The 26,922-nt window shown below is 36.1% G+C and overlaps 2 protein-coding genes across 6 annotated transcripts; one reads left to right on the top strand and one right to left on the bottom strand.

The window, feature by feature from the left end:
* The first annotated feature begins 1,195 nt into the window (after positions 1-1,195).
* Positions 1,196-23,026, top strand: LOC117916732 (calpain-type cysteine protease DEK1). 2 transcript variants are annotated; one of them, XM_034832882.1, is made up of 32 exons: positions 1,196-1,452; positions 1,666-1,813; positions 2,994-3,244; positions 4,818-5,000; positions 5,184-5,319; positions 5,652-5,782; positions 5,895-6,009; positions 6,110-7,133; positions 7,279-7,389; positions 9,355-9,413; positions 11,320-11,482; positions 12,715-12,988; positions 13,086-13,236; positions 13,380-13,491; positions 13,586-13,751; positions 13,869-13,939; positions 14,068-14,159; positions 14,371-14,533; positions 14,748-14,819; positions 15,401-15,778; positions 15,867-15,982; positions 16,083-16,380; positions 16,990-17,309; positions 17,408-17,759; positions 17,930-18,250; positions 18,328-18,432; positions 18,574-18,702; positions 20,550-20,930; positions 21,031-21,168; positions 21,354-21,590; positions 21,785-22,233; positions 22,483-23,026. In XM_034832882.1, the coding sequence occupies exons 2-31, from the start codon at positions 1,689-1,691 to the stop codon at positions 22,088-22,090; spliced, it is 6,480 nt and encodes a 2,159-aa protein (XP_034688773.1). In that variant the 5' UTR covers positions 1,196-1,452; positions 1,666-1,688; the 3' UTR covers positions 22,091-22,233; positions 22,483-23,026. The 2 variants fall into 2 exon arrangements, with proteins under 2 accessions (XP_034688773.1, XP_034688772.1); XM_034832881.1 differs by having other exon boundaries at positions 1,635-1,813.
* A 1,339-nt stretch (positions 23,027-24,365) lies between these two features.
* Positions 24,366-26,326, bottom strand: LOC117915578. Of its 4 annotated transcripts, XM_034831168.1 has the most exons (6): positions 26,111-26,326; positions 25,961-26,002; positions 25,604-25,840; positions 25,163-25,445; positions 24,950-25,027; positions 24,366-24,661 (listed from the first exon to the last, which is right to left on the bottom strand). In XM_034831168.1, exons 3-6 carry the CDS (start codon positions 25,828-25,830, stop codon positions 24,611-24,613), a joined length of 639 nt encoding a protein of 212 aa, XP_034687059.1. In that variant the 5' UTR covers positions 25,831-25,840; positions 25,961-26,002; positions 26,111-26,326; the 3' UTR covers positions 24,366-24,610. The 4 variants fall into 4 exon arrangements, with proteins under 4 accessions (XP_034687059.1, XP_034687060.1, XP_034687058.1 ...); XM_034831169.1 differs by having other exon boundaries at positions 25,961-26,326; XM_034831167.1 differs by lacking the exons at positions 25,961-26,002; positions 26,111-26,326 and having other exon boundaries at positions 25,604-25,945.
* Positions 26,327-26,922: the final 596 nt, after the last annotated feature.

Raw genomic sequence — 26,922 nt, 5'->3', positions numbered from 1 at the left:
ACCCAACCAAAGACTTTTTGGGGTGACTTTATTAGGTGCTTAAAAGTCAAATAATAATAATAGTTTTTTAATGTTTGGATACAACTTTTATCATGTGCCCTTATCTTATCTGCCTTTCAAAGAGAGAAAAGGGTTTCTTTGGAAATATTTTTCTTAACGGTTATTAATTATTTTACATAATGGAATTTTGTTTGAGAATTTAAATATATAAAAAAAAAATTTAAGATTTATTTTTTTATTAATATATCACTATAATGTAATTTTTTAAAAAAATATTTGTTATATTTTCATCCATTTTTGTGAAAATCACCCTAAATAAACCTTAAAATACCTTAATTTATTGTAAAAAGTAATTTTTTTTTATCAATTTTGGAAAATAAATAAAGTAACAAAATCGAGACATTTTATTAAATTTATAGGTAAATATAGAACAATTATTTTCAATATTTTAAAAAAAAAAGTAGAATAAGGATAATTCTAAAAATATAAAGGAGTTTAATAAATATTGGAAAGAGAATGAGATATTTGGATAATATTCTTGTAATAAATTTAATAAATACACTTCCTAAATTTGAGCATTACAATAATATCTATTTATTGATTTTATAGTAAATTTCTCAGAAAGACTATAGTCATACAATACCCCCATCCCCACGCGCCCTCCACCCCACCCTCAACACGCTCGAATCATTACTCATTTCAAGTTTCAACCCACTCCTTCCTCTCAATTTCCATTTAATAAAAAATAAAATAAAATTCTATTTCCTTCAAAAAAAAAAATTTAAAAATAAAAAAGTTTGATTTTTGAAATTTTTTAGAAAAATATGAAAAGAAGAAAAATAAAAAAAATTGTTTTTATACATTTTTCTTACCCATTTAACTTATTTTTCTTTTTTAAAAGATTAGACAATTTAAAATATATGTTTTTCATTAATTTAATTATATAGGATTCAATCCAATTTAATAGAAATGAAATTTAAGATACAATTTTTGAAGTTTAAGGACCACGCGCTAGCATTGCGAGTGAGGGTGTTGTTTTAATGTTTTTACAACCACTAACAGAGCAGAGATTTATAGCCAACACTCATGGACTTTTCTCACTTTGCTCTCACTGTCTCTCTCTCACACACTTTCTCTCTCTAGAATTTTCTCTCCCTTAAAAACCCTAATTTTTTTTTCTTTTTTGGTTTTTTGTTTTTTTAACTTTCCCAAAGGGGAGAGAGAGAGAGTAGGGTTTAATTTTTTTTTTTTCCTCTCTCTTCTCTTCACCTGGAAATTTTGGAGGTACAGACCAGATAAAACCCAAAGCAAACCCTAATCTCATCCTGCTTTTCCACAAGCCCTAGTTTTCAATTTCACCAGAATCCGCCAAAAGCCCTGGTTCCAGACCTCAAAAATACATGCCCTAGAAGTTATCACCATGTTCTGGGCAGCTGAGCCCACTTCACTGAGGTAGGTAAAGCAATTTTAATGTTCCACATTACTCCTTTTGATTTATTCATCACCTGGGCTTGTCTTGATTTGGTGTCTTTGTCAACATGTGAATTCAATTGGGGTCTGCATCTTTTTGCCCAGCTAGGGTTTTGATCATTTTGGGTTTTTTGATTTTTGTCTGTTGTTTTGTGCTTTTCAAGATTTTGGGGGGTTTTGTGTGGTATGGTGTAGCTGAGGGAGGGGAGTGGGGGAGCATGGAAGGACACGAGCGTGAGCTGCTGTTGGCGTGCGTGGTCTCAGGGACGCTTTTCTCGGTTCTGAGTGTAGCGTCGCTTTGTATACTCTGGGCAGTCAATTGGCGGCCGTGGCGGATTTATAGGTAAATTTTGTGATTTCGAATTTATATGCTGCTGTTGTTGGTTTTGCCCAATTTAATTCAACTGGATCAATGCAACTTTTTGGTGTGATGGGGTTGGTTTATAATTGAAGGCAGCATCTATGTTTAGCAGCTTAATAATGCAAAATTGCTGTTTTTAAGCTTAAATGTGGTTAAATGCTAATTAATGGGATGCAGTTGTGATTCATTTCGTAGCAGTTTTAAATGGAGTAATTTTATATTAATTTCTTGTTTGATATTATTTCTGTTGGATGATGGATATGTGACATGGTCAGTAGAGTGGTAAGATGAAATGGAAATGGCATAGAGAATGGAGGTGGGAACTATTTGCCGGGAGACTTAATGAGAAGTTTGGGAAAATGGTGTGAGGAATCAAAATAGGTTATGGGAGGAAGAAATAAAGAAGCTTGGGAGCAATGTTCATAAAAGGAAAGACTCTAGAGAAATGGAAGCAAACATTGGAAAACTGTGGGAAATGCTTATTTCTTTCTTTTATCTTTTATTTTTGGAATGATTTCAGCTCAGAAGTTGCTGCAATGTGTGTAAAACTTTTGGACTTCTTACACCTTTATTTCAAAAACACATTGAATGTTTTTCTTGATTTGTACATTCAATATTTTTGGTGTTGATGGATATTTCTGTACTGAATTCGTACTGTCGAAAATCTATTAACTGTTCAAGTTATCAATGAATACACTCTCAAGTTAGTATTAACATATCATTATCATTATCCATTTCGATATCATTGGTGGCATTTCAACCGATTTCTAATATTCATATCTACTAAAACCCTAATACTTAATTGTTATTCTTTCTGGGTTTTACTATAAGAAAGAATTGATATCTTGTATGTTTATGTAAGCATGGCTGTGAATTTTGAAGCTCGTGATGGTAAACTTCTTTTATTTTTATTTTTTATGAGGCATCTGGTTTGCCTTCGTTCCTCAGCTCTTTCTTCCTTTACTTCATGTCTGATCATATTGTTGCTTCTTCCTTGACAATTAATGTAAGTTATTTATTTCGTGGTTGGTAATTAATATCTAGTGCATTCTTGTTTTATGTGTTCATCGCTATCCTCCCTTGATGCAGTAATTTCCAAACACAGTGGTGCCATTTTTTATTTTCTCATTTTTTTAATTATTTTTGTACATTTGCATTTCAGTTGGATTTTTGCCAGAAAATGGCCAGATATCTTACAGGGGCCTCAGCTTGGCTTATTGTGTGGGATGCTGTCTCTCTCTGCTTGGATATTTGTTATTTCTCCGATTGTGATGCTTATTATATGGGGATGCTGGTTGATAATGATATTGGGTCGAGATATAATTGGTTTGGCTGTAATAATGGCTGGCATTGCTCTTTTGTTGGCATTCTATTCAATCATGCTTTGGTGGAGAACACAATGGCAAAGCTCAAGTATGTATTTGCGTGACCTTTTAATTCTTTAATATGTCAACATTTTGTTTTCTGTAGGCAAAAAATACCCTACTCCAATTATTTATTTATTTATTTTAAATCTTGTTATTAGCCAAATTCTTATCTGAAACTTCAGACTATCAAGAATATGAACATTTTATTCCATTTGAATAATGAGTTCAATTTTGGACCTTTGTTCCACAGTAAACATACCCCCTTTCTTAAGCAATCTGATAATGTGCACACTCATATAAAAGAATCAGATTAAGGAATGGAGCCAAAGTAAGTCACACTTCCTTTGACTTTAAGAAACAAACATTAGAGTTCTTGGTAGATAGAAGAACGAACCTATGTTCAGAACCTCATAGCAGATTCACTGATACAAAAGATTCAATTCGTAGCAGAAAACTGCTGTTTGTCTCAGACACCAGAAGATATCTACTTTTTCTAATCCACTGTGTAAAAAAAGGGGGAAAAAGCAACACCAAGAACAACTATAATTCAGTATTTCCCATTAAAAAAAACTGGTCAAGCTTGTCTCATTGTGAGAGAATGTAAGACATTTGCATCTGACAGAAATGGAACTGATTTTTTGCAACACAGAAGGATAATGCTAACACCTATAAAAATTCTATAAAAAATACAGACACAGTAAGCTTGAGCCTGACACTCAGAGGGCCAGAGAGGGTTTGTGGGGCACTTTGGGCTGTCTATTTGGTTTATAAAATTATCATTTTTTTTCTGCATGGAGTGATCTGCTCTGCTAACAAGTCAAGAAATTGGAAGAATGATCTGTAAATTGTGGCTAATTAGAGATAGGGATGAAGGAAGGGACGGAGAGAACTGAATTTTGTTAGTAATTACAACATTGCAGGCAAGAATAGGATTATCACTGTCTGCATTTTCCAACTTAGGAAGAAATTGCATTTTGTTCAACTAATTATGGATTCTTATTCATAAGGGTTTGACTAAAGCTTTGGTTACTGGTTCTTGACTTGATGTAGCCATCATCTTTCCAAGACTTTGGTTTGACGCCTAGGAACCTAAATAGATCGTGTTATAAGGATTTTCAAATCTCACCTCAAATAGTTGGTATGAGTTCTTTCTGAGTTAACTAGGTCTTGAGTTAACTAGCTCTTAAGTAATGGATAAGGTAAATATTTTTTGACAAGCAAATAAGATGTTGTAATAAGTGTGTCAAAAAGGAGTGCAACCCATGTTTAGTGGGATGTGCACGAGGATCACTTCAAACAAAATAGGCAAATATAGAAGGTGAGAGAACATACGAAAAGATAGAATAGAAAGGCAGATGGAATTAGATAATAGGGCAATAAAGGGAGAACAAATATGATAGAAAGAGAGGAAAAGAAAGAGTTAATGGATACGTAAAGTAATAAGGAAGGGGCATGGTTTTTTTTTTTTTTGTTGATTTCTTAGTCTTTTTCTCATAGAAGGAAGTGGAAGAGGGAATGAACAGTACTGTTTTTGTGGAACTTGAGTTGACCCTTTGTGTTATTTTTCTTTAGATAATTTATTATTTATTTTTTCATACTTCCCTTATTTTACTTAACAGGGGCTGTAGCTGCTCTTCTTCTCGTGGCTGTTGCCCTGCTCTGTGCATACGAACTTTGTGCTGTCTATGTTACAGCAGGTGCAAGTGCAGCTGAGCGATATTCACCTTCTGGCTTCTTTTTTGGTGTATCAGCAATTGCCTTAGCAATCAACATGCTCTTTATTTGCAGAATGGTCTTTAATGGTAAGCCTTACAAGTTCTCCATCCTAATGGTTTTATTTATTTATTTCTCAATTGCAGAGATTTGGGTTATTTATTTATTTGGGCCATAAATTGCACATGGCGTGAATATTGCTGACGTAATAAATTGAAAACATTTTGAGCAGTTTATCTTTTTGTAACTCTTTTCTAAATCTTTCTTTACAGGAAATGGCTTAGATGTCGACGAATATGTGCGGAGAGCATACAAATTTGCCTACTCTGATTGTATCGAAATGGGTCCTCTGGCTTGCTTACCAGAACCACCAGACCCCAATGAGTTATATCCTCGACAATCTAGTAGGCAAGCCATTAAATATTGTCTTAGTTGGAATTTGTGTATTTTATTTATTATTGCTTCATTCTATTATTGTCACTGGTTAAGCTACTGTTTGGACACTTGTTTTGTAATGTTAATAGCTGCATCTCTCATCTCACAAGAAATGTTCACATGAAACCTGGTCAGCCGGTGATGCTGATCAGCATTTTTCCCCAGAATTTAAAATTTTTTCTCCACATATACAATGAGTTCAGAATCAATAGTGCATATTTATTCTGTCAGATCTTGCACTTGCTCTCTTAAAACCTTTTTTGCTTGCATGTCTATAATGTTCTGATAGGGATTCACATATGTAGGGCTTCACATCTTGGCCTTCTATACCTTGGGTCGCTTTTAGTGCTGCTTGTGTACTCCATTTTATATGGACAAACGGCAATGGAGGCACAATGGCTGGGGGCCATTACATCAGCTGCTGTTATCATTCTTGGTAGGTCACTAACTACTGTGTTTGCATGTGTTGACTATTGGCATTTTCCTATGTTTGCATTTTGTGAAATATATGGTGCTAATTTTTTTCACCTCCATTTATTCTTTTCAAGATTGGAATATGGGGGCATGCTTGTATGGGTTTCAGCTCCTTAAAAGTCGCGTTGTAGCACTTTTTGTTGCTGGCTTGTCTCGGGTTTTCCTCATTTGCTTTGGAGTACACTACTGGTTTGTTCCTTAATTAGAATTGAACAAATTTATTATGATGCTGCTTTTTTTGTTAACCATTCTATTATCATATTTGATACCATCTTTCACTCCCTTTCAGGTATTTGGGACATTGTATAAGTTATGCAGTTGTGGCATCTGTCCTGTTAGGTGCTGTTGTTTCCCGTCATCTATCAGCTACAAATCCACTAGCTGCAAGGAGAGATGCCTTACAGAGTACAGTCATTCGCTTGAGGGAGGGATTTCGTAGGAAAGAACAGAACAGTTCAGCTAGCTCTTCGGAAGGTTGTGGTTCAAGTGTGAAACGCAGTAGTAGTGCTGAAGCTGGCCACCTTGGTAATGTTATTGAAACTAGTAGCAGAAGTGCTGCACAGTGCATAGGTGATGCTAGTAATTGGAATAATGTTATGTATGGAACTGCTAGTTCCCATGAAGGAATTAACAGTGATAAGAGCATAGATAGTGGGAGACCAAGTTTAGCTTTACGTAGCAGTTCCTGTCGTTCAGTTGCTCAAGAGCCTGAAGCAGGGGGTTCTACTGACAAAAATTTTGATCACAATAGCTGTTTGGTGGTTTGCTCTAGTAGCGGTCTTGAAAGCCAAGGCTATGAGTCAAGTGCATCAACTTCAGCAAATCAACAATTGCTAGATTTGAATTTAGCTCTTGTTTTCCAGGAAAAGTTGAACGACCCTATGGTTACATCTATGTTGAAAAAGAGGGCAAGACAAGGTGATCGTGAATTAACTAGTTTATTACAAGATAAAGGATTGGATCCTAATTTTGCGATGATGCTGAAGGAGAAGAGCTTGGATCCAACTATTTTGGCATTATTGCAGAGAAGTAGTTTGGATGCAGATAGGGATCATCATGATAATACTGATATCACCATCATTGACTCCAACAGTGTGGACAATGGATTGCTTAATCAAATTTCTTTGTCAGAAGAACTGAGACTAAAAGGGCTGGAAAAGTGGCTTCAATGGTCCAGATTTGTCCTGCATCACATAGCAGGTACTCCAGAGCGAGCATGGGTTCTCTTTAGTTTTATCTTCATCCTCGAAACAGTCATTATGGCTATTTTCCGCCCCAAGACAGTTAAACTTGTAAATTCCAAGCATGAACAGGTGAGAAAGGCCTCTATGTACCTTAATTTTCTTTTTGTTATGTAGTGAATTGGCTTATAGATGTATGCTAGTTTGAATATTATTGGCATTTTCTTTTGGTTGCTGATGTTGGAATTTGATTCAAAAAAAAAAAAAACTTTTGTAGTTTGAATTTGGCTTTGCGGTGTTGTCGTTATCTCCTGTTATCTGTTCAATCATGGCTTTCCTTCGGTCACTTCAAGCAGAAGAAATGGCCATGACGACAAAACCCCGGAAGGTACACTCTTGACATATCTGTGCTGTGTCATTATATTGGACATTTAACTTTCTTAAATCAGTTATATTTAAATTTTGATAGATACTTTTGTAACGGATGAAATTGAATGGGTTAGGGCAGGCATTATCATTAAGTTGTTGTGACTGATTATTTGTTAAGGTAGTTACATTTGAGATACAGTTATGGGCATGTTGATGGTACTGGTTTTATTTCTTGCAGGGTGGTAATCCTTAAAGTTGCTTTTGAAAATGTATTTATTCTCTTGCTAAACTGGTTATATCTTGAGCTCTTGATAGAAATTCTGTCTCTGGAGGATGTGCATATTGTGCTGTTTTTGTTTCAACTATGCTATTTTGTGGTATTTCCTTGAAAATATAATATTATTGATTATGGTATTGTTATTATTATTATTCTTATTCTTCTTATTATTGTAGTTTTTGTTGTTGTTATCTGATGAAGGAAAATTACAAGCTAGAGACATGTGAGGTATACCAGTCATTTGGACTAGTTGTCCCATCCAAAGGAAGATAATCTCTTATAACAAAAAAAACGAGCTAAAGAGAATTTTGTACAATAGTCATCTTTAAACAACTTGGCAAAGAGCTCTTTAAATCTGTAGTATGATACTCATCTTTAAACACTTTCTCATTCCCCTCTTTCAACAAAGATTGGAGTCAATATTGACACTTTTCTCCTTTGATTCCAACCTCTCACATGCCAAACTCAGAAGTGGATCTTTAATTGTCCCAAGAAGAATCCATTGAAACCTAAATATTGTGAATAAAAGATCCCATGATAACCTAGCCTTGTCACAATGAATAAGGATGTGGTTGACAATTTCCTCGGCCATTATACACAACATTTGTTAACTAAGAACCATGTTTTTCATCCACCAATCAATAGTAAGAGTCATCTCTTGAGTAGTCTCACAAACAAAGAAACAAGCCCTTAAAGTTGCACCGGAGCCCCAGACCACCTTTGCGGGAAATACATTTGTTTTTTTTTTTTAAGGATAGACAAAAAGGAGAATATATTAAAAGTGCCAAAAGAACTAGCACACAAAATTACACAAGACGTATATAATGGGCGTCAAGAGGCAAAACAAAAAAGAGGGAAATAAAAAATCTACTCCCTTTGTTTTGGTTTGACATCTTCTCATTTTCAAATGCTTTTCGGCTTCTTTCCTTCTAGATAGTCCAAAAAATGTATAAGGGAGTGACTCTCCACCCCTTCTTTTCACCTTTTTCCAAAAAAAAAGCCATACTACCTTAAGCGAGTCTCACTAGCAAGGTAGAAATAACCCACAAAATTTTGAATAATGAGAATAACAACTGCCATAAAATCCTAGCCTTGCCATAATGAAGAAGAATGTGATAAGTGGATTCTTCCTTTTTGCATAGAGCACACCTATTAATGACCAACCTCTTATTTAAAACTAGTCCAAAGCCAACACCTTACCCCAACATGCCTCCCAAGCACAAAAGCTTGCCTTAGACAATTCCAAATTATCCTTAATGGAAAAGGAATGACATAATCTGTCTCCAGAATAGAATAAAGGGCTTATGAAAAAAAAATTGTTGATGGTTGTTTAACAATTAGCTGACAAAAACTTAATGAAAGGTTTTAGTCGTGTGAATTGCCATGAAATCATTTTTGGCTTGTTTTGGTTTTGGTTTTTAAAATATAAAAATTGCAATCACTTCCTCAATCAGGAACTTCTTCTAAACCTTTTTGTTTTCTAATTATTTTGGTTACTCTTTTACATTGTTTTCATGGTTTTGTCTATATTCAGATCCCACTTGTTGCAATGTGCATTCATTTAGCCTAATGTTTTTTAGTGCTAATGTACTCTACACTCACATTTGGTATGTTTATTATTCATGCATTTTCAGCTCTTGTATTTCTCTGAGACTTCTAATTGTGTTTGCTTTGAATCCGATGTTTAAACTTGCTACATCTCTTCAGTATGGTTTTATTGCTTGGCTGCTAAGCACGTGCGTTGGCTTGCTGCTATCCTTCTTGAGGTATGCTCCTTGTTATATTTGAATAATCCATCTTTCATCTTTTGACATATGTGATATTGTGTATGAAGATAGCATTTTATGTGATCCGTTGCTCCACACTCTTACTAATCTATTATCTTCATCTATCAAAGAAAGGAAAAAAATGATTTTGTTGCAGCACTGTAAGTTAATGTTGAATGATTGATTTATGTTTTTATGGACAGACGAGCTCATCTAACTTCTCCTTTCATGATTTTCGTTTTGGAGTTGTATTATCATGAAGGTCCATAGAACATTCGTTGATTTTTTAATACCATGATGAAGGCTAGGCACTATCTTTTACATATGTCTAACACTCAGTTGCGTTTTTCTCATATGAACCTTAATCTTTCACTCTCATTTTTAACCACTTTTTGTATGTATTGTTTATAGAGTTAAAGTTGTATGTGCTTATTTGGTTATGTTACTGCTGTAGTGACTCATCAACTTTATTTTATTTATAATTAGAATAATTCTTTTTGCCTATAAGTCTCTGAAAAAAAATCATGTTTTATCTTTGTGGACATGGTTTGGGACATAGATACTAGGATACATGCAAAGTATTAAGGAGTCATTTCTGGTCAAGCTTCCAGAATAAGCTTTTTTAATGTTTAAGCCCTTACTGCTTTTGCTTTGAGTTTGAATGAATGGACTGAAAGAATTCTGGATCCAAGGTGTATGAGTCCTGATTTATAGGACTAGCGTCAGGTAAATACAAATGATAGGAAAATAAGAATTAGTTCTGTAAGGGTACACCAGTAACATTATTGCAGATCATGGCTGTGGCATTGGCAACTGTGATTTTGTGTTGTTGATGGTTGTGGTTGTGGCATGAGGAAAATGCATGGTTTCTTCCCCTGAAAACAATATTTTGTCTTGCAATATTTATTTTGTTTTGTTTTTTTAATCTTAGCTAACAGCCAAATTTTTTGCTACTGAGAGACCACTTTTCTGTCCATTATGAGAGACTGCAAATGCACTTTTGCTTTTCTGCTTCAGAAAGCTCAGTGTTTGCTTTAAAAATGCTAATTGGATGGTTCGTATAGTATTCTTTATGCCTTAATGGTTTTTTTCCCCAACTGTGCATTCATTTTCATTGACTGGTGTGGCTGTACAAATGCATTCCTTGTGGACTAATAAAAAAAATGTCCACAGGGCAATATGATATTACATGAATTTAAAGTTTTTTTACTTCATAAATGAAATTATGATTATTGTTTTGTCTCAATTAAATATTCACATGAGTTATTTGAAAATTGGTTTTTCTTCTTTTTCCATTTTTTCCCCTTTGTGGTTTCCTTTCTATTCTTTTTTGGATGCCACACTTATTCTTAGCTGATTCCATGAATTATAAACCAACAAACTAAAAAAATGCACTTTTCCATTTTAGTGTATAACTAGGCTTTAGGTTCTTGATTCTTGTGATTACATAATTAAACTCTGGTTTTAATATATTTGTTTTTGGAGAAACCATTTCTGGATTCTGGGGTGTCTCAAAGTTGCAATTGTAGCATTGATCTTCATAGTGCTGTTGTTAAGCTAGATATGCCATTTTTTATGGCCTAATTCATGCCATCTAGGTAGCTGTATAGTGGAGTGAAAATTTTGATATGGTATCAAAGTTAGTTGATTTTATATTTACCTTTTGAACTCTCGATGAACAAATAATGTTTCATCTCAACTCAATATGTATATACATGTCTATTATGTTTGTGAAGTGAATGACTCGACTTAATCAGTATGTTTGTTGGAAAAGTTGCTGAATGTGATCTCTGTTTCTTTTCCATCATTGATGATAATATTTTATGCATCAACCTTTTTATCTGTTATAACACTGGTGTTAGCTTATTTACCCTGTCATTTATTGGGTTTTGTAATTTTTCTGCAGCAAATCATCAGTTCTTCTAGGATTGTCCTTGACTTTTCCACTCATGGTGGCATGCCTTTCTGTTTCTATTCCTATATGGATCCATAATGGCTACCAGTTTTGGGTTCCACGAGTAGAATCTGCAGGTCATCCAGGACATCATCGAACTCCAGGGAAAAAGGAGGTTTGTTTTTTCTTGTTTTCTCTTCCCTCTTCATTTTTTTACATAATCACCAAACATCTGTAATTTCCGAAGTCATTCATGAGGTCTTAGTAGGTGCTGTTGCACCTTACCCAACTCATATACCTGATAACCATGACACACATGTGAACATGCATTCTTTCTGATATGTGATAATTATTTGTCAATGTCCCATTTTATGATGGTTGTCTGGTTATCTCGTGGCTCTTTGGTTTTACTAGTTGAACTTTTGTTGATTTCATGCCTTTACCTTAAGAGATCTCTGCACTTCATATGACTGATTCTCCAATAAATATAAAGAGATACATGCAGCATATGCATATATGTTTCTTATTTTTCATGTTAAATTTGCTTCATTTTTCATCTATATAGTTGGTTATCATCGTGGATGCATTTGTAGATGTATTGTGTCACTATTTTCTGATGCAAGTTATATACCTTAGTAATTATGTTTTTACTTGTGCCTCGACCTATATTCTTTGTGGTATAAGCTTTACTCAGGTAACTCAGGGGCCTTGGTCTTGTTAAAGATGATAGAGTTGGAAGCACTTGCTATTTCTTGTTTGTGGTGCCAGTGACACTAGTAAATGCATTGAGAGGAGAAATGTGCGGATTTGAGAGGCAGTTTTTTGTACAGTGGATTCACTCTTTGATGATTCTGAGAAGAGTTTGTGGAAAGAATGATGGAAAGATTTTGGCAGTAATGCTAGTTGCTTGGGATGCTTGCTAGTATTTTAATTCTAATATTTGCTTGTCAATTTTTCTTATCCTTTATCTTAGCAACTGCTTGGTGCTGCTTCAGCTTCTATGTGTCAGACTAAATCCAAAGGATGGTTATAGATCTATGAATGCTATCATCTATGTTTTATTTCATTTATGGTAAAAAAAAAAAAAAAAAGGAAACCATATATTTTCATATATGGCGAGGTTTCAAATGCAGAATATTATTTGTTGCCTAGATTACATAATTCTTTGATTGTTTTGGTTAGACTAACCTGAAGCAGCCTATGCATGTAATTATAATTCTAACTTCTAGGAATTTAGGCTCCCATTGATCGAAAGTTTATATTCCAAGATATTTATTGCTTTATAGTCTTAATTTTTTTCCCCAAATATCTTCTCCCTGTTTTCTTACCTAAATTTTCTTTTTGATATTAAACTCCTTTTGTTTTTCTATCTGAATTTCCACACTGCATTCTTGTTGCCTTTTTTAGGGTGTTGTTCTTGTTATATGCATATTGGTCTTTGCTGGATCCATATTTGCTTTGGGTGCAATAGTCTCTGTCAAGCCTCTAGAGGATTTACGCTACAAGGGATGGACTGGTGATCAGAGAACCTTTACCTCTCCTTATGCATCATCTGTCTACCTTGGCTGGGCAATTGGCTCAGTTATTGCTCTAGTTGTTACTGGTGTTCTGCCAATTATATCATGGTTTGCAACTTATCGGTTCTCTCTCTCATCTGCTGTATGTGCTGGAATATTTTCTGGTAAGTTATCGCACTTGCTTCTGTCTTGACTTTTGACTCACCACCTGGTTGAAATTTTGTTTTGTAATCTATCATTTATGCTGCTCCTATTTTGTAGTTGTTCTTGTGGCATTTTGTGGTGCATCCTATTTGGAGGTTGTGAAGTCGAGGGATGACCAGGTTCCAACAAAGGGCGATTTCCTTGCTGCTTTGCTTCCTTTGGTGTGCTTTCCAGCATTGCTATCACTTTGCACTGGTTTGTATAAATGGTGAGTGAAGCACTTATGGTTTCATTTTAGCAATAGCACCATAGATCCAACATTGGGACTGATAGTGTGGGTTTTCAGATTATAGAACTTGTATAATGAGACCTTTTCATCTTCTTAATTTATCATAAACAAATTGTTTGCAGGAAAGATGATGATTGGAAACTTTCACGAGGTGTTTATGTGTTTGTTATCATTGGCCTTCTTCTTTTGCTTGGTGCAATCTCAGCAGTTGTGGTTATAGTAGAGCCTTGGACGGTGTGTGAGTCTGACTATAATGTCCTTGGTGTGCTCTTGGCTTTCAGCTATAGAATAGCTGTCTAACTTGAATTTCTCTCTGCAATTGCAACAGATAGGGGTAGCATGCCTTTTGGTTCTTCTCTTGATCGCATTAGCTATTGGTGTCATCCACTATTGGGCTTCAAACAATTTCTATTTGACCAGGACACAAATGTTCTTTGTTTGTTTCATTGCTTTTCTTTTGGCTCTAGCAGCATTCCTGGTGGGATGGTATGAAGGTGAAAGCAGAATCTTTTAGCAGCTTATATTATTTGCTTGACCTAGTTTCTTGGAAGAACAAACTTTATAACTTTCACTTATTCTGCTTTTGTTATTGGTACTGTGTTTTTTCCCAGATAAACCCTTTGTTGGAGCGTCCGTCGGTTATTTTTCGTTTTTGTTTCTTCTTGCTGGAAGGGCATTGACAGTGAGTTATCTCGAAATAGTATCGGTTATGTTTGATTATAATGTGCTTTGCTAGATGTTGAGTAATTTCTTCTAGGTTCTTGGTTGTTTTGCTTCATCTTCACTACAAAATGAATTCCTTATCCTCAGGTGCTTCTTTCACCTCCTATTGTCGTTTATTCTCCAAGGGTACTGCCTGTATATGTTTATGATGCTCATGCAGATTGTGGAAAGAATGTCAGGTTTGTGGGAATTTTCCTGTTTAATCGCATGTCCCATTTTTTATTTTTTTATTTTATGAATGCAGATTCTTTTGTTTGTTTGTCTGCTTTCTTTTATTTTTACTTTTATTTCATTGACTTGCATTGACAGTTTAAAAAATTTCTTAGTGACATCATGTAGCTTGCTATTTGTTTATTCACATTTGATGTTCTAACATGAATTCTATAACAGTGTTGCATTTCTTGTGCTTTATGGAATTGCATTGGCAACCGAGGGATGGGGTGTTGTTGCCAGTTTGAAAATTTATCCACCTTTTGCTGGCGCTGCTGTATCAGCAATTACACTGGTTGTGTCCTTTGGATTTGCTGTCTCTCGTCCATGCTTGACTCTTAAGGTTTGTGAGTTGCTTGTTGAGTGAATGATATGTTCCATGAATTTTTAGTTATCCAATTTGGAGTTTGTTTGTTATAATTATTTTGTTATATTAATAACCATCTTGAAGTAATTTTGAGTTTTTTGCCTCAAAAAAATTGTCTGTTATGGTATAACATATCCTTTTGTGTAACCAATGCATTGGCTTAATGAGACGTTATTCATGTTTTCACCAGATGATGGAGGATGCTGTTCATTTTCTTAGTAAGGAAACTGTTGTTCAAGCAATTGCTCGATCTGCTACTAAGGTGTGTTTGCTTCGATTACAAACTTGCTCCTTAGCCACAATTCTTCTATGGTTTTTCCTGGATCTTGCAAATGTGGTACTCAAGAAATCAACTCTTTTGCATCATCATTCAGCTACATATATTGCAATTTGCTTCTATTACAGTCTTTAACATGTTATTTTAACTTATCAACTCAACTGGACTGAAGAAGCCTTATTACACTATTCTCTACATTTTGCTCTATTACAAGTGTATGTATAATACATGCATATATGTGTGCGGAGATAGAGATTCCAAGGAAACTAGTTTTTATCTCAGGCTGAGCCAATGAGCTAAGATAAAATGTTTTGCAAAATGGCTGCAACCCCATTGAGTGAATTTGATTTGGTCTCTGAGAACATTTACTATAGATCTAAACCATGGGGTCTACTGTAATCATAATAATTTACAATAATCCATATGTAATGTTCCACCAAACTGCTGCAAGTTAGAATCCTATATGTTCCCTTAAAGTCCCTTTTTCTTTTTAAGGAGGTAAATCATCAAAACAACAAAGAATGCTAGGTTCATGTTTAATTGAATTTACTTTGTTTACTTTGCAGACTAGAAATGCTCTGTCTGGCACTTACTCAGCTCCACAGAGATCTGCTAGTTCAGCTGCTCTTTTGGTTGGAGACCCTACAGTTATGCGTGACAGAGCAGGGAACTTTGTGCTTCCCAGGGCAGATGTCATGAAACTACGAGACCGTTTGAGAAATGAAGAAGTGGCTGCAGGTTCGTTTTTCTGCAGAGTGAGAAATGGCAGGACATTTTGGCATGAATCAACCAGTGATATAGGTTACCGGAGGGAAATGTGTGCACATGCACGGATTCTTGCTTTAGAAGAGGCAATTGATACTGAATGGGTGTACATGTGGGATAAATTTGGGGGTTATTTACTTCTTTTGCTTGGTTTGACTGCTAAGGCAGAGCGTGTACAGGTGAATGATAATCATTACTGCCCTCTGCATGCTGTAAATGATTTAATTGTTAATAATACTGATTCGTCTATATTTGTGTTAATGACAGGATGAGGTCCGTCTAAGACTCTTCCTTGACAGCATAGGGTTTTCTGATCTGAGTGCCAAGAAAATTAAGAAATGGATGCCAGAGGACCGCAGGCAGTTTGAAATTATCCAGGAAAGGTAAATCTCAATCGTTTTTGGATTCTCCCTTCCTACCTGCTTTGATGATTGTCCTTCCAATGTTTCTAAATCTTATTTTATATTGTATTTTCTTCCCTAGTTATATAAGAGAGAAGGAGATGGAAGAAGAAATTTTAATGCAGCGACGTGAAGAGGAAGGTAGGGGCAAAGAAAGGAGAAAAGCTCTTCTGGAGAAGGAAGAACGTAAATGGAAAGAGATAGAAGCTTCTCTGATATCCTCTATTCCAAATGCTGGCAGCCGGGAGGCTGCAGCCGTGGCTGCTGCAGTGCGTGCAGTAGGAGGTGATTCTGTTCTTGATGATTCTTTTGCACGAGAGAGGGTTTCAAGCATTGCACGCCGGATACGCATGGCTCAATTAGCTCGTCGTGCACTCCAGGTTGACTTCTTTATTTATTTTTTATTTTTTTGGTGTGTTGAATCTGTTAATATCCCTACAAGGCCATATTGATAATTTCATTGCTATATGCACATACACTGTAATTCATCTCTTCAGAAATGAAAGATAAAATATGAAAAATATGCTTCTTCTCAACCTGATTTGTATAAATTTGTATTAACATCCACATCTTAGAGGTTTTCTAGATAGGCTTCCCAAACTTATCTAGATGGAATCTGCATATCTTGTCAAATGCAGAAAATGGGGATGCTGTACCTACCTCAGTAGATGTGCCCATACAGCTTCACTAGATAGTTTAGCCCCAAAATTTGTCCCTGGGCTGCATTCTCTGCATGCCTTTTCTACGAACTGCCTTGTATTGTTTTTGCATGGATTGGGCAAACCCTTGGAAGGTTAAGGGTGTAGAATATTATACCTAGGCCATCAATGCATTTTATTATCTTATTTTATTTACTTTGTGCTTATTGGTGGACAGAAGGAAAGTTTGGACCTTGCCTGATGTTATCCATAGAGATCCATCCATTGTAGGAAATAAATTGTTATCTATCTGATTAGTTTCTGAGACTATTGGCTTGATTTCATTGGCAGACGGGAGTTACTGGTGCTGTATGTGTGCTTGATGACGAGCCAACAACAAGTGGCAGAAACTGTGGCCAGATTGATCCAACTATATGTCAAAGTCAAAAGGTCAGCTTCTCAATTGCTGTAACGATCCAGCCTGAGTCTGGGCCAGTTTGTCTTTTAGGAACTGAATTCCAGAAGAAGGTGTGCTGGGAAATCCTGGTAGCTGGTTCTGAACAAGGCATTGAGGCTGGACAAGTTGGACTTAGATTGATCACTAAAGGTGATAGACAAACTACCGTGGCAAAGGAGTGGAGTATCAGTGCAACAAGTATTGCAGATGGAAGGTTTTTGCAGTTTCCTTTCCTGGACAATATTGTATAGGCAATTCCTCAAGATTCTGGCACTAGCTTTTTCATCTCATTGCTTTGTCGTTTGTTTGCAGGTGGCATATTGTAACAATGACTATCGATGCTGATTTAGGTGAGGCAACTTGCTATTTAGATGGCGGTTTTGATGGCTACCAGACTGGGTTACCATTGCGTGTTGGCAATGGCATTTGGGAACAAGGAACCGAAGTATGGATTGGTGTTAGGCCACCTATAGATATTGATGCATTTGGGAGGTCAGATAGTGAAGGAGCTGAATCGAAGATGCATATAATGGATGTCTTTATGTGGGGAAGGTGCTTGACTGAAGATGAGATTGCTGCCTTTTATGGTGCTATGGGTTCAGCCGAGTACAGTATGATTGATTTTCCTGAAGACAATTGGCAATGGGCAGATTCCCCTTCCAGAGTATGCACCTGATATATTTACTTTATCATATTCTAGTGATTTATATTGGTACTTTTAAAATTGGTTTCAAGATGTTAAATTTGAAAGAAGAAAATGTATTTCTACAACGATATTCATAATTTATTAGGTTGAACCTGTACACTGATTATTGCTTCATATGTTTCACTTAGGTTGATGAATGGGACAGTGATCCTGCAGAAGTAGATTTATATGACAGGGATGATGTAGATTGGGATGGTCAATATTCAAGTGGGAGGAAACGGAGGTCTGAACGTGAGGGGATGGTTGTTGATGTGGATTCTTTTGCCCGAAGGTTGAGAAAACCAAGGATGGAAACACGAGAAGAAATTAATCAACAGATGCTTTCAGTTGAACTAGCTGTCAAAGAAGCCCTCTCTGCAAGAGGAGAGACACATTTTACAGATCAGGAATTTCCTCCCAACGATCAATCATTATTTGTAGATCCAGAAAATCCCCCTTTGAGGTTGAAGGTAACTTATCTTAACTATTCTTTTCCTGTTGGCTATGATTTCTATCCTAGTTATGCTTATGTTGAAATCGACCCTAGGTTGTTTCTGAGTGGATGAGACCAACTGATATGGTGAAAGAAAGCTATTTGGATGCTGGTCCATGTTTGTTTTCTGGAGCTGCCAATCCTTCTGATGTTTGTCAGGTTTGATCTTTTTTGCAGTATGGCATGCATTTTTTTTTTCTCCAGATTCTTATGCATTCCAATAGAATAATTTTTTTATTTAGATAAGTAGCTTCAAAGCCGAGTTTCTCCTGAAGTGTTATTCACCTGTCTCTTGAGCAGGGTCGACTGGGGGATTGTTGGTTTTTGAGTGCTGTTGCTGTTTTAACTGAGGTTTCACGAATATCAGAAGTGATCATTACACCTGAATATAATGAAGAAGGAATCTATACTGTTCGCTTCTGTATACAGGTAATTATTTTATATCACAAAAGAATCTACTGATATTCTTATTCCAAGATTCAATATGCTTGTATTTTCTATTAACTATGATAATATTTCCTGTCTTCATATTCTGGAAGGCTGGTTTTGTGACAGGTGTTTTATGATGAAGAATATTTATGGTTTGGTCCAGTGATTCAGAATTTCATGTCATTTTGACTGCATGATAATCAATAACTTATGTCCCGAAACAACAAATCTAAATCAATGTAGAGGCCAAGTATTTGAGTGGATTCCAAGGAAAAATCCTCTTGGTAGGCCCTAGTCAAAAGCATTTTAGAAGTCGTTGAATAACAACTTAAGGATTTTTCCCCCCTTTTTTACATCTTTTTCCCTCTGAAGTGAGACAATTGCTTTCATAGCTCTTGTAACATCAAGATATAAGAAAACAAAGCTTCAAAGCTATAATTTTCTGAAACCTTGTTTTGAAATAGATGATACGACATCTAACATCTTGAAAGAGAACTTACACCTTATGAGCAGTAGAATAACCTAGTCCAATCTATCAAAATCTCCTTTCAACTTCCTTTCTTACTTTTTTAAAGCTCAGTTAATGACACAACAAAATCCAAAAGAAACTTTAATTAGCTGGGGATATTGGAAGAAAGAAGTAGATGTTCTTTATGTTTGTTCCCTCCCTAAAGGAGGTCTCTGCTTTGGCAAATTTATTTTACGGATTGAAGTGTGCCTGTTCATGCTTGTGGAAGGGTCTCCATGCATATAATGTGGCCTTTGGCACTTGGTCATCTTGAGGAAATTTTTGGGGACCTAATTTCTCCATCTCCATCAAAGGGAAGCTCAAAGTTGCTCTTAGAAATCCAGTAGTTGATTATCTCATTCTTCCCTTGGTGCCAAATATAATTGGGTAAGGATGATGGTTCAATTTGGAAAACCTTTGGCATGGATCAAGCTGCGTGAAGACTACTTCCACCTATCCTTTTCATTCCTCTTGTACAGTCTCTAGCCCATCTGCTGGTTTATTTTGAAATTTGAGTCAAGTTCTCTTTTGGTAAACACTAACAATATATGATACTAAAGTCATTCCTTTTACTTCAGTTTGAGATTTTAATATTTATGACTTCATTTTATATTCTAGATATGGGTTTTTTTCTCCATTTTATACTTCAAGTTCATTGTGTGGAACGTTCAGCCTAAGTGGTTGAGCAAAGAGTTAAGAGTTGAAAAAAGAATATTAAAATATTGGTTTCACTGCACTAGAATATGGGTTTTGGTGCCCTTATTATTATTTTCACGCTACATTTTTATATTATAACTGTTTTTATAATTCTTTTGCAGGATTCTGATTTAAAAAATTATTTTGCTAGATTTTACATATGGAACCTTTTTTTAGTTGAATGCTATTTATGTGCTTTACTTATTCTTTATTTTTTGTCATTAATTTAATGCTTGATCATGTGATAATAAATGAGTTATAGAGAGAACAGGATGGTAATGTCATAATCTTATTGCATTAAGCAAGTTACCATTGCCTATGCTGTTGGTCTTTCTATGGGAGATTGGGTGCAGGTGTCATTTGAGTCAAGTTAATTTTGCTTGATGTCCTGCCATAGTTGCTTCCTGACCTCTTGCAAGATTGCATTTTTGTAAGCTCATTCACATCCTTTGTTCCAAAGTCCAATTTTGCAGGAATTGAGAACCATGTAACATTGATTACCCTGTCTAATGTGTGTGTGTGTGTGTGTGTTTTGTTTTTTGTGTGTGTTAACTGGAAAAAATTATGTTGATTGGTACTGCAATGGGCATATACACTTAAAGATGCTGAAAACTGTGTATTCTGGTTCATGATTTCTTTTCAGGGTGAGTGGGTCCCTGTTGTTGTTGATGATTGGATTCCATGTGAATCACCTGGTAAACCAGCATTTGCTACCAGTAGGAAGGGGAATGAACTGTGGGTCTCATTGTTGGAAAAGGCATATGCAAAGTTGCATGGGTCTTATGAGGCATTAGAGGGTGGGCTTGTCCAGGATGCACTTGTGGATCTCACTGGAGGTGCTGGAGAGGAGATTGACATGAGAAGTGCTCAAGCTCAGATTGATCTTGCAAGTGGAAGACTATGGTCTCAGTTGTTGCGTTTCAAACAAGAGGGATTTCTACTCGGTGCTGGGAGCCCTTCAGGCTCAGATGTGCATGTTTCTTCCAGTGGCATTGTGCAAGGGCATGCATACTCATTATTGCAGGTACACTGAAACAATGCCTGTTAAATGAGCTTATCTATCAGGATTTATCATATTCCCATTGCACAAATATAGAGAAAAATGATCTGACTTATTAACTCAGGTAAGAGAGGTAGATGGCCACAAGCTTGTTCAGGTTCGAAATCCATGGGCAAATGAAGTTGAGTGGAATGGCCCTTGGGCGGACTCATCACCTGAGTGGACTGAAAGGATGAAGCACAAGCTCAAGCATGTTCCACAGGTACTTGTCCTATTCGGCTTGCATGTCACTATGTTGTTCCTTTAAAAATTCATTGTGATGATGTAGAACATTTTACTTAATCAAAATGCACATTCCTCAATCATCAGATTATTATATTTGTGTCATCTTCATTATTTCCCAATAAAAAAATTTATGGTCATATGTCTGATCATGCTGTTGAACAGTCAAAAGATGGCATATTCTGGATGTCTTGGCAAGACTTCCAGATTCACTTCCGGTCAATATATGTTTGTCGTATCTACCCTCCAGAGATGCGCTACTCTCTCCGTGGCCAATGGCGAGGTTACAGTGCTGGTGGCTGTCAAGATTATGATACATGGCATCAAAATCCACAGTTCCACTTGAGAGCTACTGGGCCAGATGCATCATTTCCAATTCATGTATTCATTACCTTAACTCAGGTATACTCCATGATGTACCTTCAGGGTAATTTGTTTTTATATATATATATATATATATATATATCTTTTTTTTTGTTTATTGATAAGCAGACAGAACATATATTAATAAAGAGTGCCAAGAAAAGGGGGCCTTTCATATATAAATCTATCATCAACTGGATTTTATAAACTCACCTGATTTTATGTTTGGTTAGGGTGTGAGCTTCTCAAGAACAACGGCTGGTTTCAGGAATTATCAATCGAGTCATGATTCAATGATGTTCTATATTGGGATGAGGATACTCAAAACTCGTGGTCGTCGCGCTGCGTATAACATTTATTTACATGAATCAGTTGGGGGGACAGATTATGTCAATTCTCGAGAAATATCATGTGAAATGGTTCTGGAGCCTGATCCAAAGGGTTACACAATTGTACCTACTACTATCCACCCTGGGGAAGAAGCACCATTCGTTCTTTCTGTTTTCACCAAAGCATCGGTAACACTGGAAGCTTTATAGTATTTGATGATGGCCCTCTACTGGGTTGCTGTCTTCAGGTTGAGAGCACAGCTGCAAAAGTTTGGATTGCTTGGGTTGTCCATGGTTTTTGCACAGCTGCAGATGAGATTCTTGAACCACAAATTGGTGCACAGAGTAACTTGGTGAGTTTCCCATCTTAAAAATTCTTCACTAGTGGATGAGTAAACTCTGTTGTATAAATTTCATGTTCCTCCCATCATCAAAGTGCCAACACCTGTGCAAGGATTCCCATACTTAAAATAAGATTTTGAATGAAAATTATAATTGCCTGATTTAGCACTGGACCAAAACTGAAACTTTTAACTTCTCATTGCCTAAGAGTTTGAAAAGGCTCGGATTTGGAAGAACTGATGTGAAGTGTATTTTGGCAGGTGTACATGATGTGGTTCTAAGCTCAGCCTGCAAGGATGCCTTTGGGTTAGTAATTCAACAAAATGGTGGTGCCCTTCTGATTTCATGGATATCCAGTGAGCTCACAGAATGGAAGATTTTATTCCTGAAGAAGCTGGAATGCATTTTTCTAGAGATGATGGATGATCATATAGAATTGGTGTTTGATGAAATTTAGAGGCTTGCTCAGCCCGTCTCTCTCTTGGATTTCACTTCTGCCTGCATCTGAGAGGGTTCTCGAAAGGTAGCTGTACATGTGTAGGTGTTGTCAAGGATATAGGTGGTGTGGTCATGTAAATGAGGGAGGAAAACAAAAAAAAAAAAAAAGTAAAAAAGAAATAGGAAAATAATTTAGATATGCCTTGTTCAAAAGGAATATAGAGGAGCATTGTAGCCGCAAGAGGATTTAGAGTCTCAACTGCAATTTTGAAGTGCTTAATCGAAAAATTAGTCGGTTTTTGTACAAGTTTTTACCTTTTTGGCAATATAAGTCTCCAATTTTATATATGTACCTGTTGATCTTCATATGTTGTACTTTTCTCTCTTTTCCTTGTTGGTCTGAAAACTCCAAAGTGTTCATCAATGGTGTTTGTTAGTCTTAATTGAAGGGGTCACCAATCGGAGCAAACCATATTTCAAGGTAGTGACCTACCTCACGATTGATATGGTAGATGATAGCCTCTGCCTTCAATTTTCTTATGTTGTACATCTCTCTTTTTTTGGGTATATCAAGAAATGAAATACATATTTTTATATTGGAGATTTAGGAAGATGATGTTTCCAAATTCTTATGTCTTACTGAAGAATTAGAAGCTTTGCAATGGAGACATTGCAGATTATTTGAAAACTGGAGCAGGTGAGTTATGTTCCCATATCCAAGTATCTTTTCTTTTTGTTTTTATTCTATTTATTTATTTAACTGTCCATGGAGATTGCAAGATTTGTGCTTACAGGTGATGTTTTTATATATGGTGGTTGATCAAGAAATGGTTGCTATATACTGCTCCCCATATTGGGAAAGTTTTGAAGATTGCCTGCCCCTTTACTTTTCCTCCATTATTGCCTCTATTGTTGGCTATACCTTTCTTGGGTCTGAATCTGGGTCTCTTCTCATTTGGCCTAACTTCCTCCATGAAGCCGATGGGGTTAGGGTTAGGGTTAGGGCTAGGGCAAGGGCTGAGACTTTCAGTTGGGATTGTTTTCACAGCCAGTATCTTAATAATATGCAATTTTTTACTAGTTGTTGAAACTTGATCACATGACATGTCTTAGAAATACTCAAATCCACACATAACATAAAATCCTGGCCAAGATTCGACCTCAATGTGCTTATTAATGCCACATGCCTCTACTTCCATAATGGTGATATATGTCAAGGTAAAAATGGTATATACCTGAATTTTTATGGTCCATATTTTACTAATGATTGAGCAGGGATTAAAAATTCACCATTGTCGCGCTGAGGAAGTAAATGGAATATGAACGATCACATGGTAGAAAGGAAATGGAATAGCCTTTGAAGCCAGTGGTGAAGGGTTGGAAAGGGTTTGTGGGAGATTCAGATTCAAGCCCAGGACAAACTCACCAAAAATTAAAATAATAATAATGACAACGCTCAACCAAGGAATGCCTCTTGGGATGAATTGAGACCGTAGAAAAAGGGAAGAAGAAATAAACAAGAATGTTGCTGCATCAGAAACCCTAACCCTAATCACAAAATGCTTGGGAGCCATTACTCTTATCCAATGCCTCTCTTTCTCTCTCTCTCTATCTCTCTGGTATTGAGTATGGAGATGTACAGACATTCAATCTGAAATCGACATTCAGTCCCGTGAAATGGAGTAAAAGAAAAGCAAAGAAAAAGTAGCATTATAACTGGAAAAAGCTTCATGAAAGAGAAGTCTATCACTATATATCAGAAATGACAAACATTTTTATTTTTGTGACACAGAGAAAGGGTAAGAGATAGAGATAGAGAACCAACCCACTTTTCTTTCATTTCTTTTCTTCTTGTTATCTCTCTAATTTTCTCCTCTAACTACCAAAAAAATGAAGGAAACCAAAAAAAAAAAAAATCAAATCTTGTTGCCTCTGTTTCTCTTCTCTGTGTCATTCTGAATCACTCTCCATGCTTCCCATGGCCTTCAATCCTCTGGGTCTCTGCATCCAATGACATTTAAAACGCACCCTATTAACAAAATTTTAGATGATCTAAAAATCCACCCTTTGGAGGCTGAGAAAACTGAGGGACAAGGAAAGAAAATAGATTCTGAGGCTTAATTGTTCTATTAGCCTTATTTGGAGAAGATATTTTGTTTTGGGTGTTCCAATTAGGGAAAAATCCCATATTCAACAATTCTTCCGTAAACTTTCTCATCAACCAAACAGGTGAGGGCAAAATAGAAATATGGGAGGAGAATTTAGGGCCAACAAAAAAAAAAAAAGCACCTTCTTGGAAGCCTTCTTCTCCCTCACTTCATACCTCTCTTGGCACAGGTCTGATAGCCATGCACCTGGACTCACCAACTGCACAACAATCAGGGGAATCAAATCAACACACACCCACATCACAAAAACTGAAATTTCTTCTCAAAACCTCTATTTTCTCTGATTTTCTCTTTCTGTGAATTTAAAGAGGAAAAAGGAAAAAAAATTACTTACAAGTAAGGTTTTTTGGATCAACTTGGCTCTTTTCTTAGGCCTCTGAGGAAGCTTACACCCTTTCATAGCCATGAAATCCTCCTCTTTTTCTTTGCTCGACAATGAAATAAACAGCTTTGGCCAAACGGTCCCTCTATCCTCTCCTCCATGATCCATCAACACTTTCCCATTATCATCCATCATCCCCATTGACCCTCTTGTTGTGTAGTACCGATCTTCCTTTTCCGGCGAAGTCGCCGATATCTTCCGATTCTCTCTGTTTTTCATTGGTGAATCCGAGATCCTGGACATAGAAAAGAGCATTAAGTTATGATTTTTTATTTTATTTTATGTAATGCTCTGCTTGTTTCCCGAGAAAATTATGGTAAGAAAAGCACAAGTGTTTTGCTGTGTTTTCTTGGCAATCTGACAGACTATTGATGTGGGTTCTGGTTTGTTTACCTATTCAGACGATGGGTTTGTGGAGAGGGAGTCTCCTTCTCGGCAGTGACAACGCGGCGATCAACACGAGAGGTGATTTTCTTGCTACCCAAGCAGTCTGATTTCTCTGCAACGTTTCTTCCATCTTTGACTTTCACACATCTAAGTCTCTTCCTGTTCCCCCACCTCAACAGAAAGTCTGGTTCCGAACCTCTACACCCTTTCTGATTCTTCCCTTCCTTATCCATTTCTATATCTCTGCAACAAAAACGACACCACATTAACAACACCCATCTCGATTTTCTCGAGAAAACGCTAGAAAATATAAGGGTAAAAAAAAAAAAACTACAAACTCCAAGAAAAAGTTCTTCCAATCACCTCAAGATCAAAGAAAATCCTTCAAAAATATCTATAATTACTCTGCATTTCAACAAATAAACAATGACCCATCAGCGAAATCTCAAACAAAAATCAGTGAATGAAGCTCCAAAGATTAGAAGAAGAACTACAAGGAGAAGAGTCCATTACATAGCAGCAAAAACGTAGAAAAAGAAGCAAATTTTCTGAAAAAACTATCCATTTCCCCGAGAAAATAAGACAACCCCAGATCAGTTTTTCCAACTTCCTGCCTCTGCAAGATGTGTTTGGACGCCAAGAAAAAAGAATAAAAATAAAAAATCGGCGCTCTTGTTTTATCTTCTCCAAGGCCTCTCACCCAAAATCCTTCCCTCTTCTCTTTCTGTTCAGCCTATTTTTCTTTCTCTTTTATTTGTATTGAATTGAATAGTGGATGTAAAATAAAAAAAAATTATAATTGTTTAAACAAATGATGACCGTCAGATGTGAAATGGAGGGTCAGATGAGGTTCCTCCTATGTAGCTCAGTGGGTTAAAGGTCCAAGGGTTTTGGCTATATTCCTATTTGGGTGGCGTTATGGCACGTGAGGTTAGAGTGAGACCCACCCTTCCCCCCTCCCCTCTTTTCCTCAAATCTATTATGGATTTTCTTCAATTGAATCAATTCACATCTCCCCATTCTTATCCTTTGTGACAAAAATGAGAATCATAGATGCATTATCTATTATCATTGATTAGGGTTTTGTAATTGTGTTGTTTGACATTTGGCATCATTGATGACAATCTTCACTCTCTTCATGAAAAATTTAGAGGGATTTGGTCTATAGGCAAGTAGGCATGAACATAAATGTGATGATATATGTGGAAATTGCATCAAATTTATAATGGGTACGTATTTCCTTTTATGAACAATTCTATGTTGGTATTCCATTGTAATATTAGATTTTCTTATTAAACAAACAAAAATATTAAAAATATCCCTAT

Source organism: Vitis riparia, chromosome 6 (genome assembly GCF_004353265.1).
Source record: "Vitis riparia cultivar Riparia Gloire de Montpellier isolate 1030 chromosome 6, EGFV_Vit.rip_1.0, whole genome shotgun sequence".
NCBI lineage: Eukaryota > Viridiplantae > Streptophyta > Magnoliopsida > Vitales > Vitaceae > Vitis > Vitis riparia.
Note: the sequence above shows the minus strand (reverse complement) of the source record. Positions and strands in the feature narration are given on the sequence as shown.

Bases quoted from the DNA above. Each gene is read 5' to 3' on its own strand.
- LOC117916732 (XM_034832882.1), top strand. From the start codon at position 1,689: ATGGAAGGACACGAGCGTGAGCTGCTGTTGGCGTGCGTGGTCTCAGGG. The intron at 13,492-13,585 runs GTGTGTGAGTCT...CAATTGCAACAG, and splicing joins TTATAGTAGAGCCTTGGACG to ATAGGGGTAGCATGCCTTTT. The intron at 18,703-20,549 runs GTAATTATTTTA...ATTTCTTTTCAG, and splicing joins CTGTTCGCTTCTGTATACAG to GGTGAGTGGGTCCCTGTTGT.
- LOC117915578 (XM_034831167.1), bottom strand. From the start codon at position 25,863: ATGTGGTGTCGTTTTTGTTGCAGAGATATAGAAATGGATAAGGAAGGG. The intron at 25,446-25,603 runs GTAAACAAACCA...TTCTATGTCCAG, and splicing joins CAAACCCATCGTCTGAATAG to GATCTCGGATTCACCAATGA. The intron at 25,028-25,162 runs GTAAGTAATTTT...ATTGTTGTGCAG, and splicing joins TGATCCAAAAAACCTTACTT to TTGGTGAGTCCAGGTGCATG.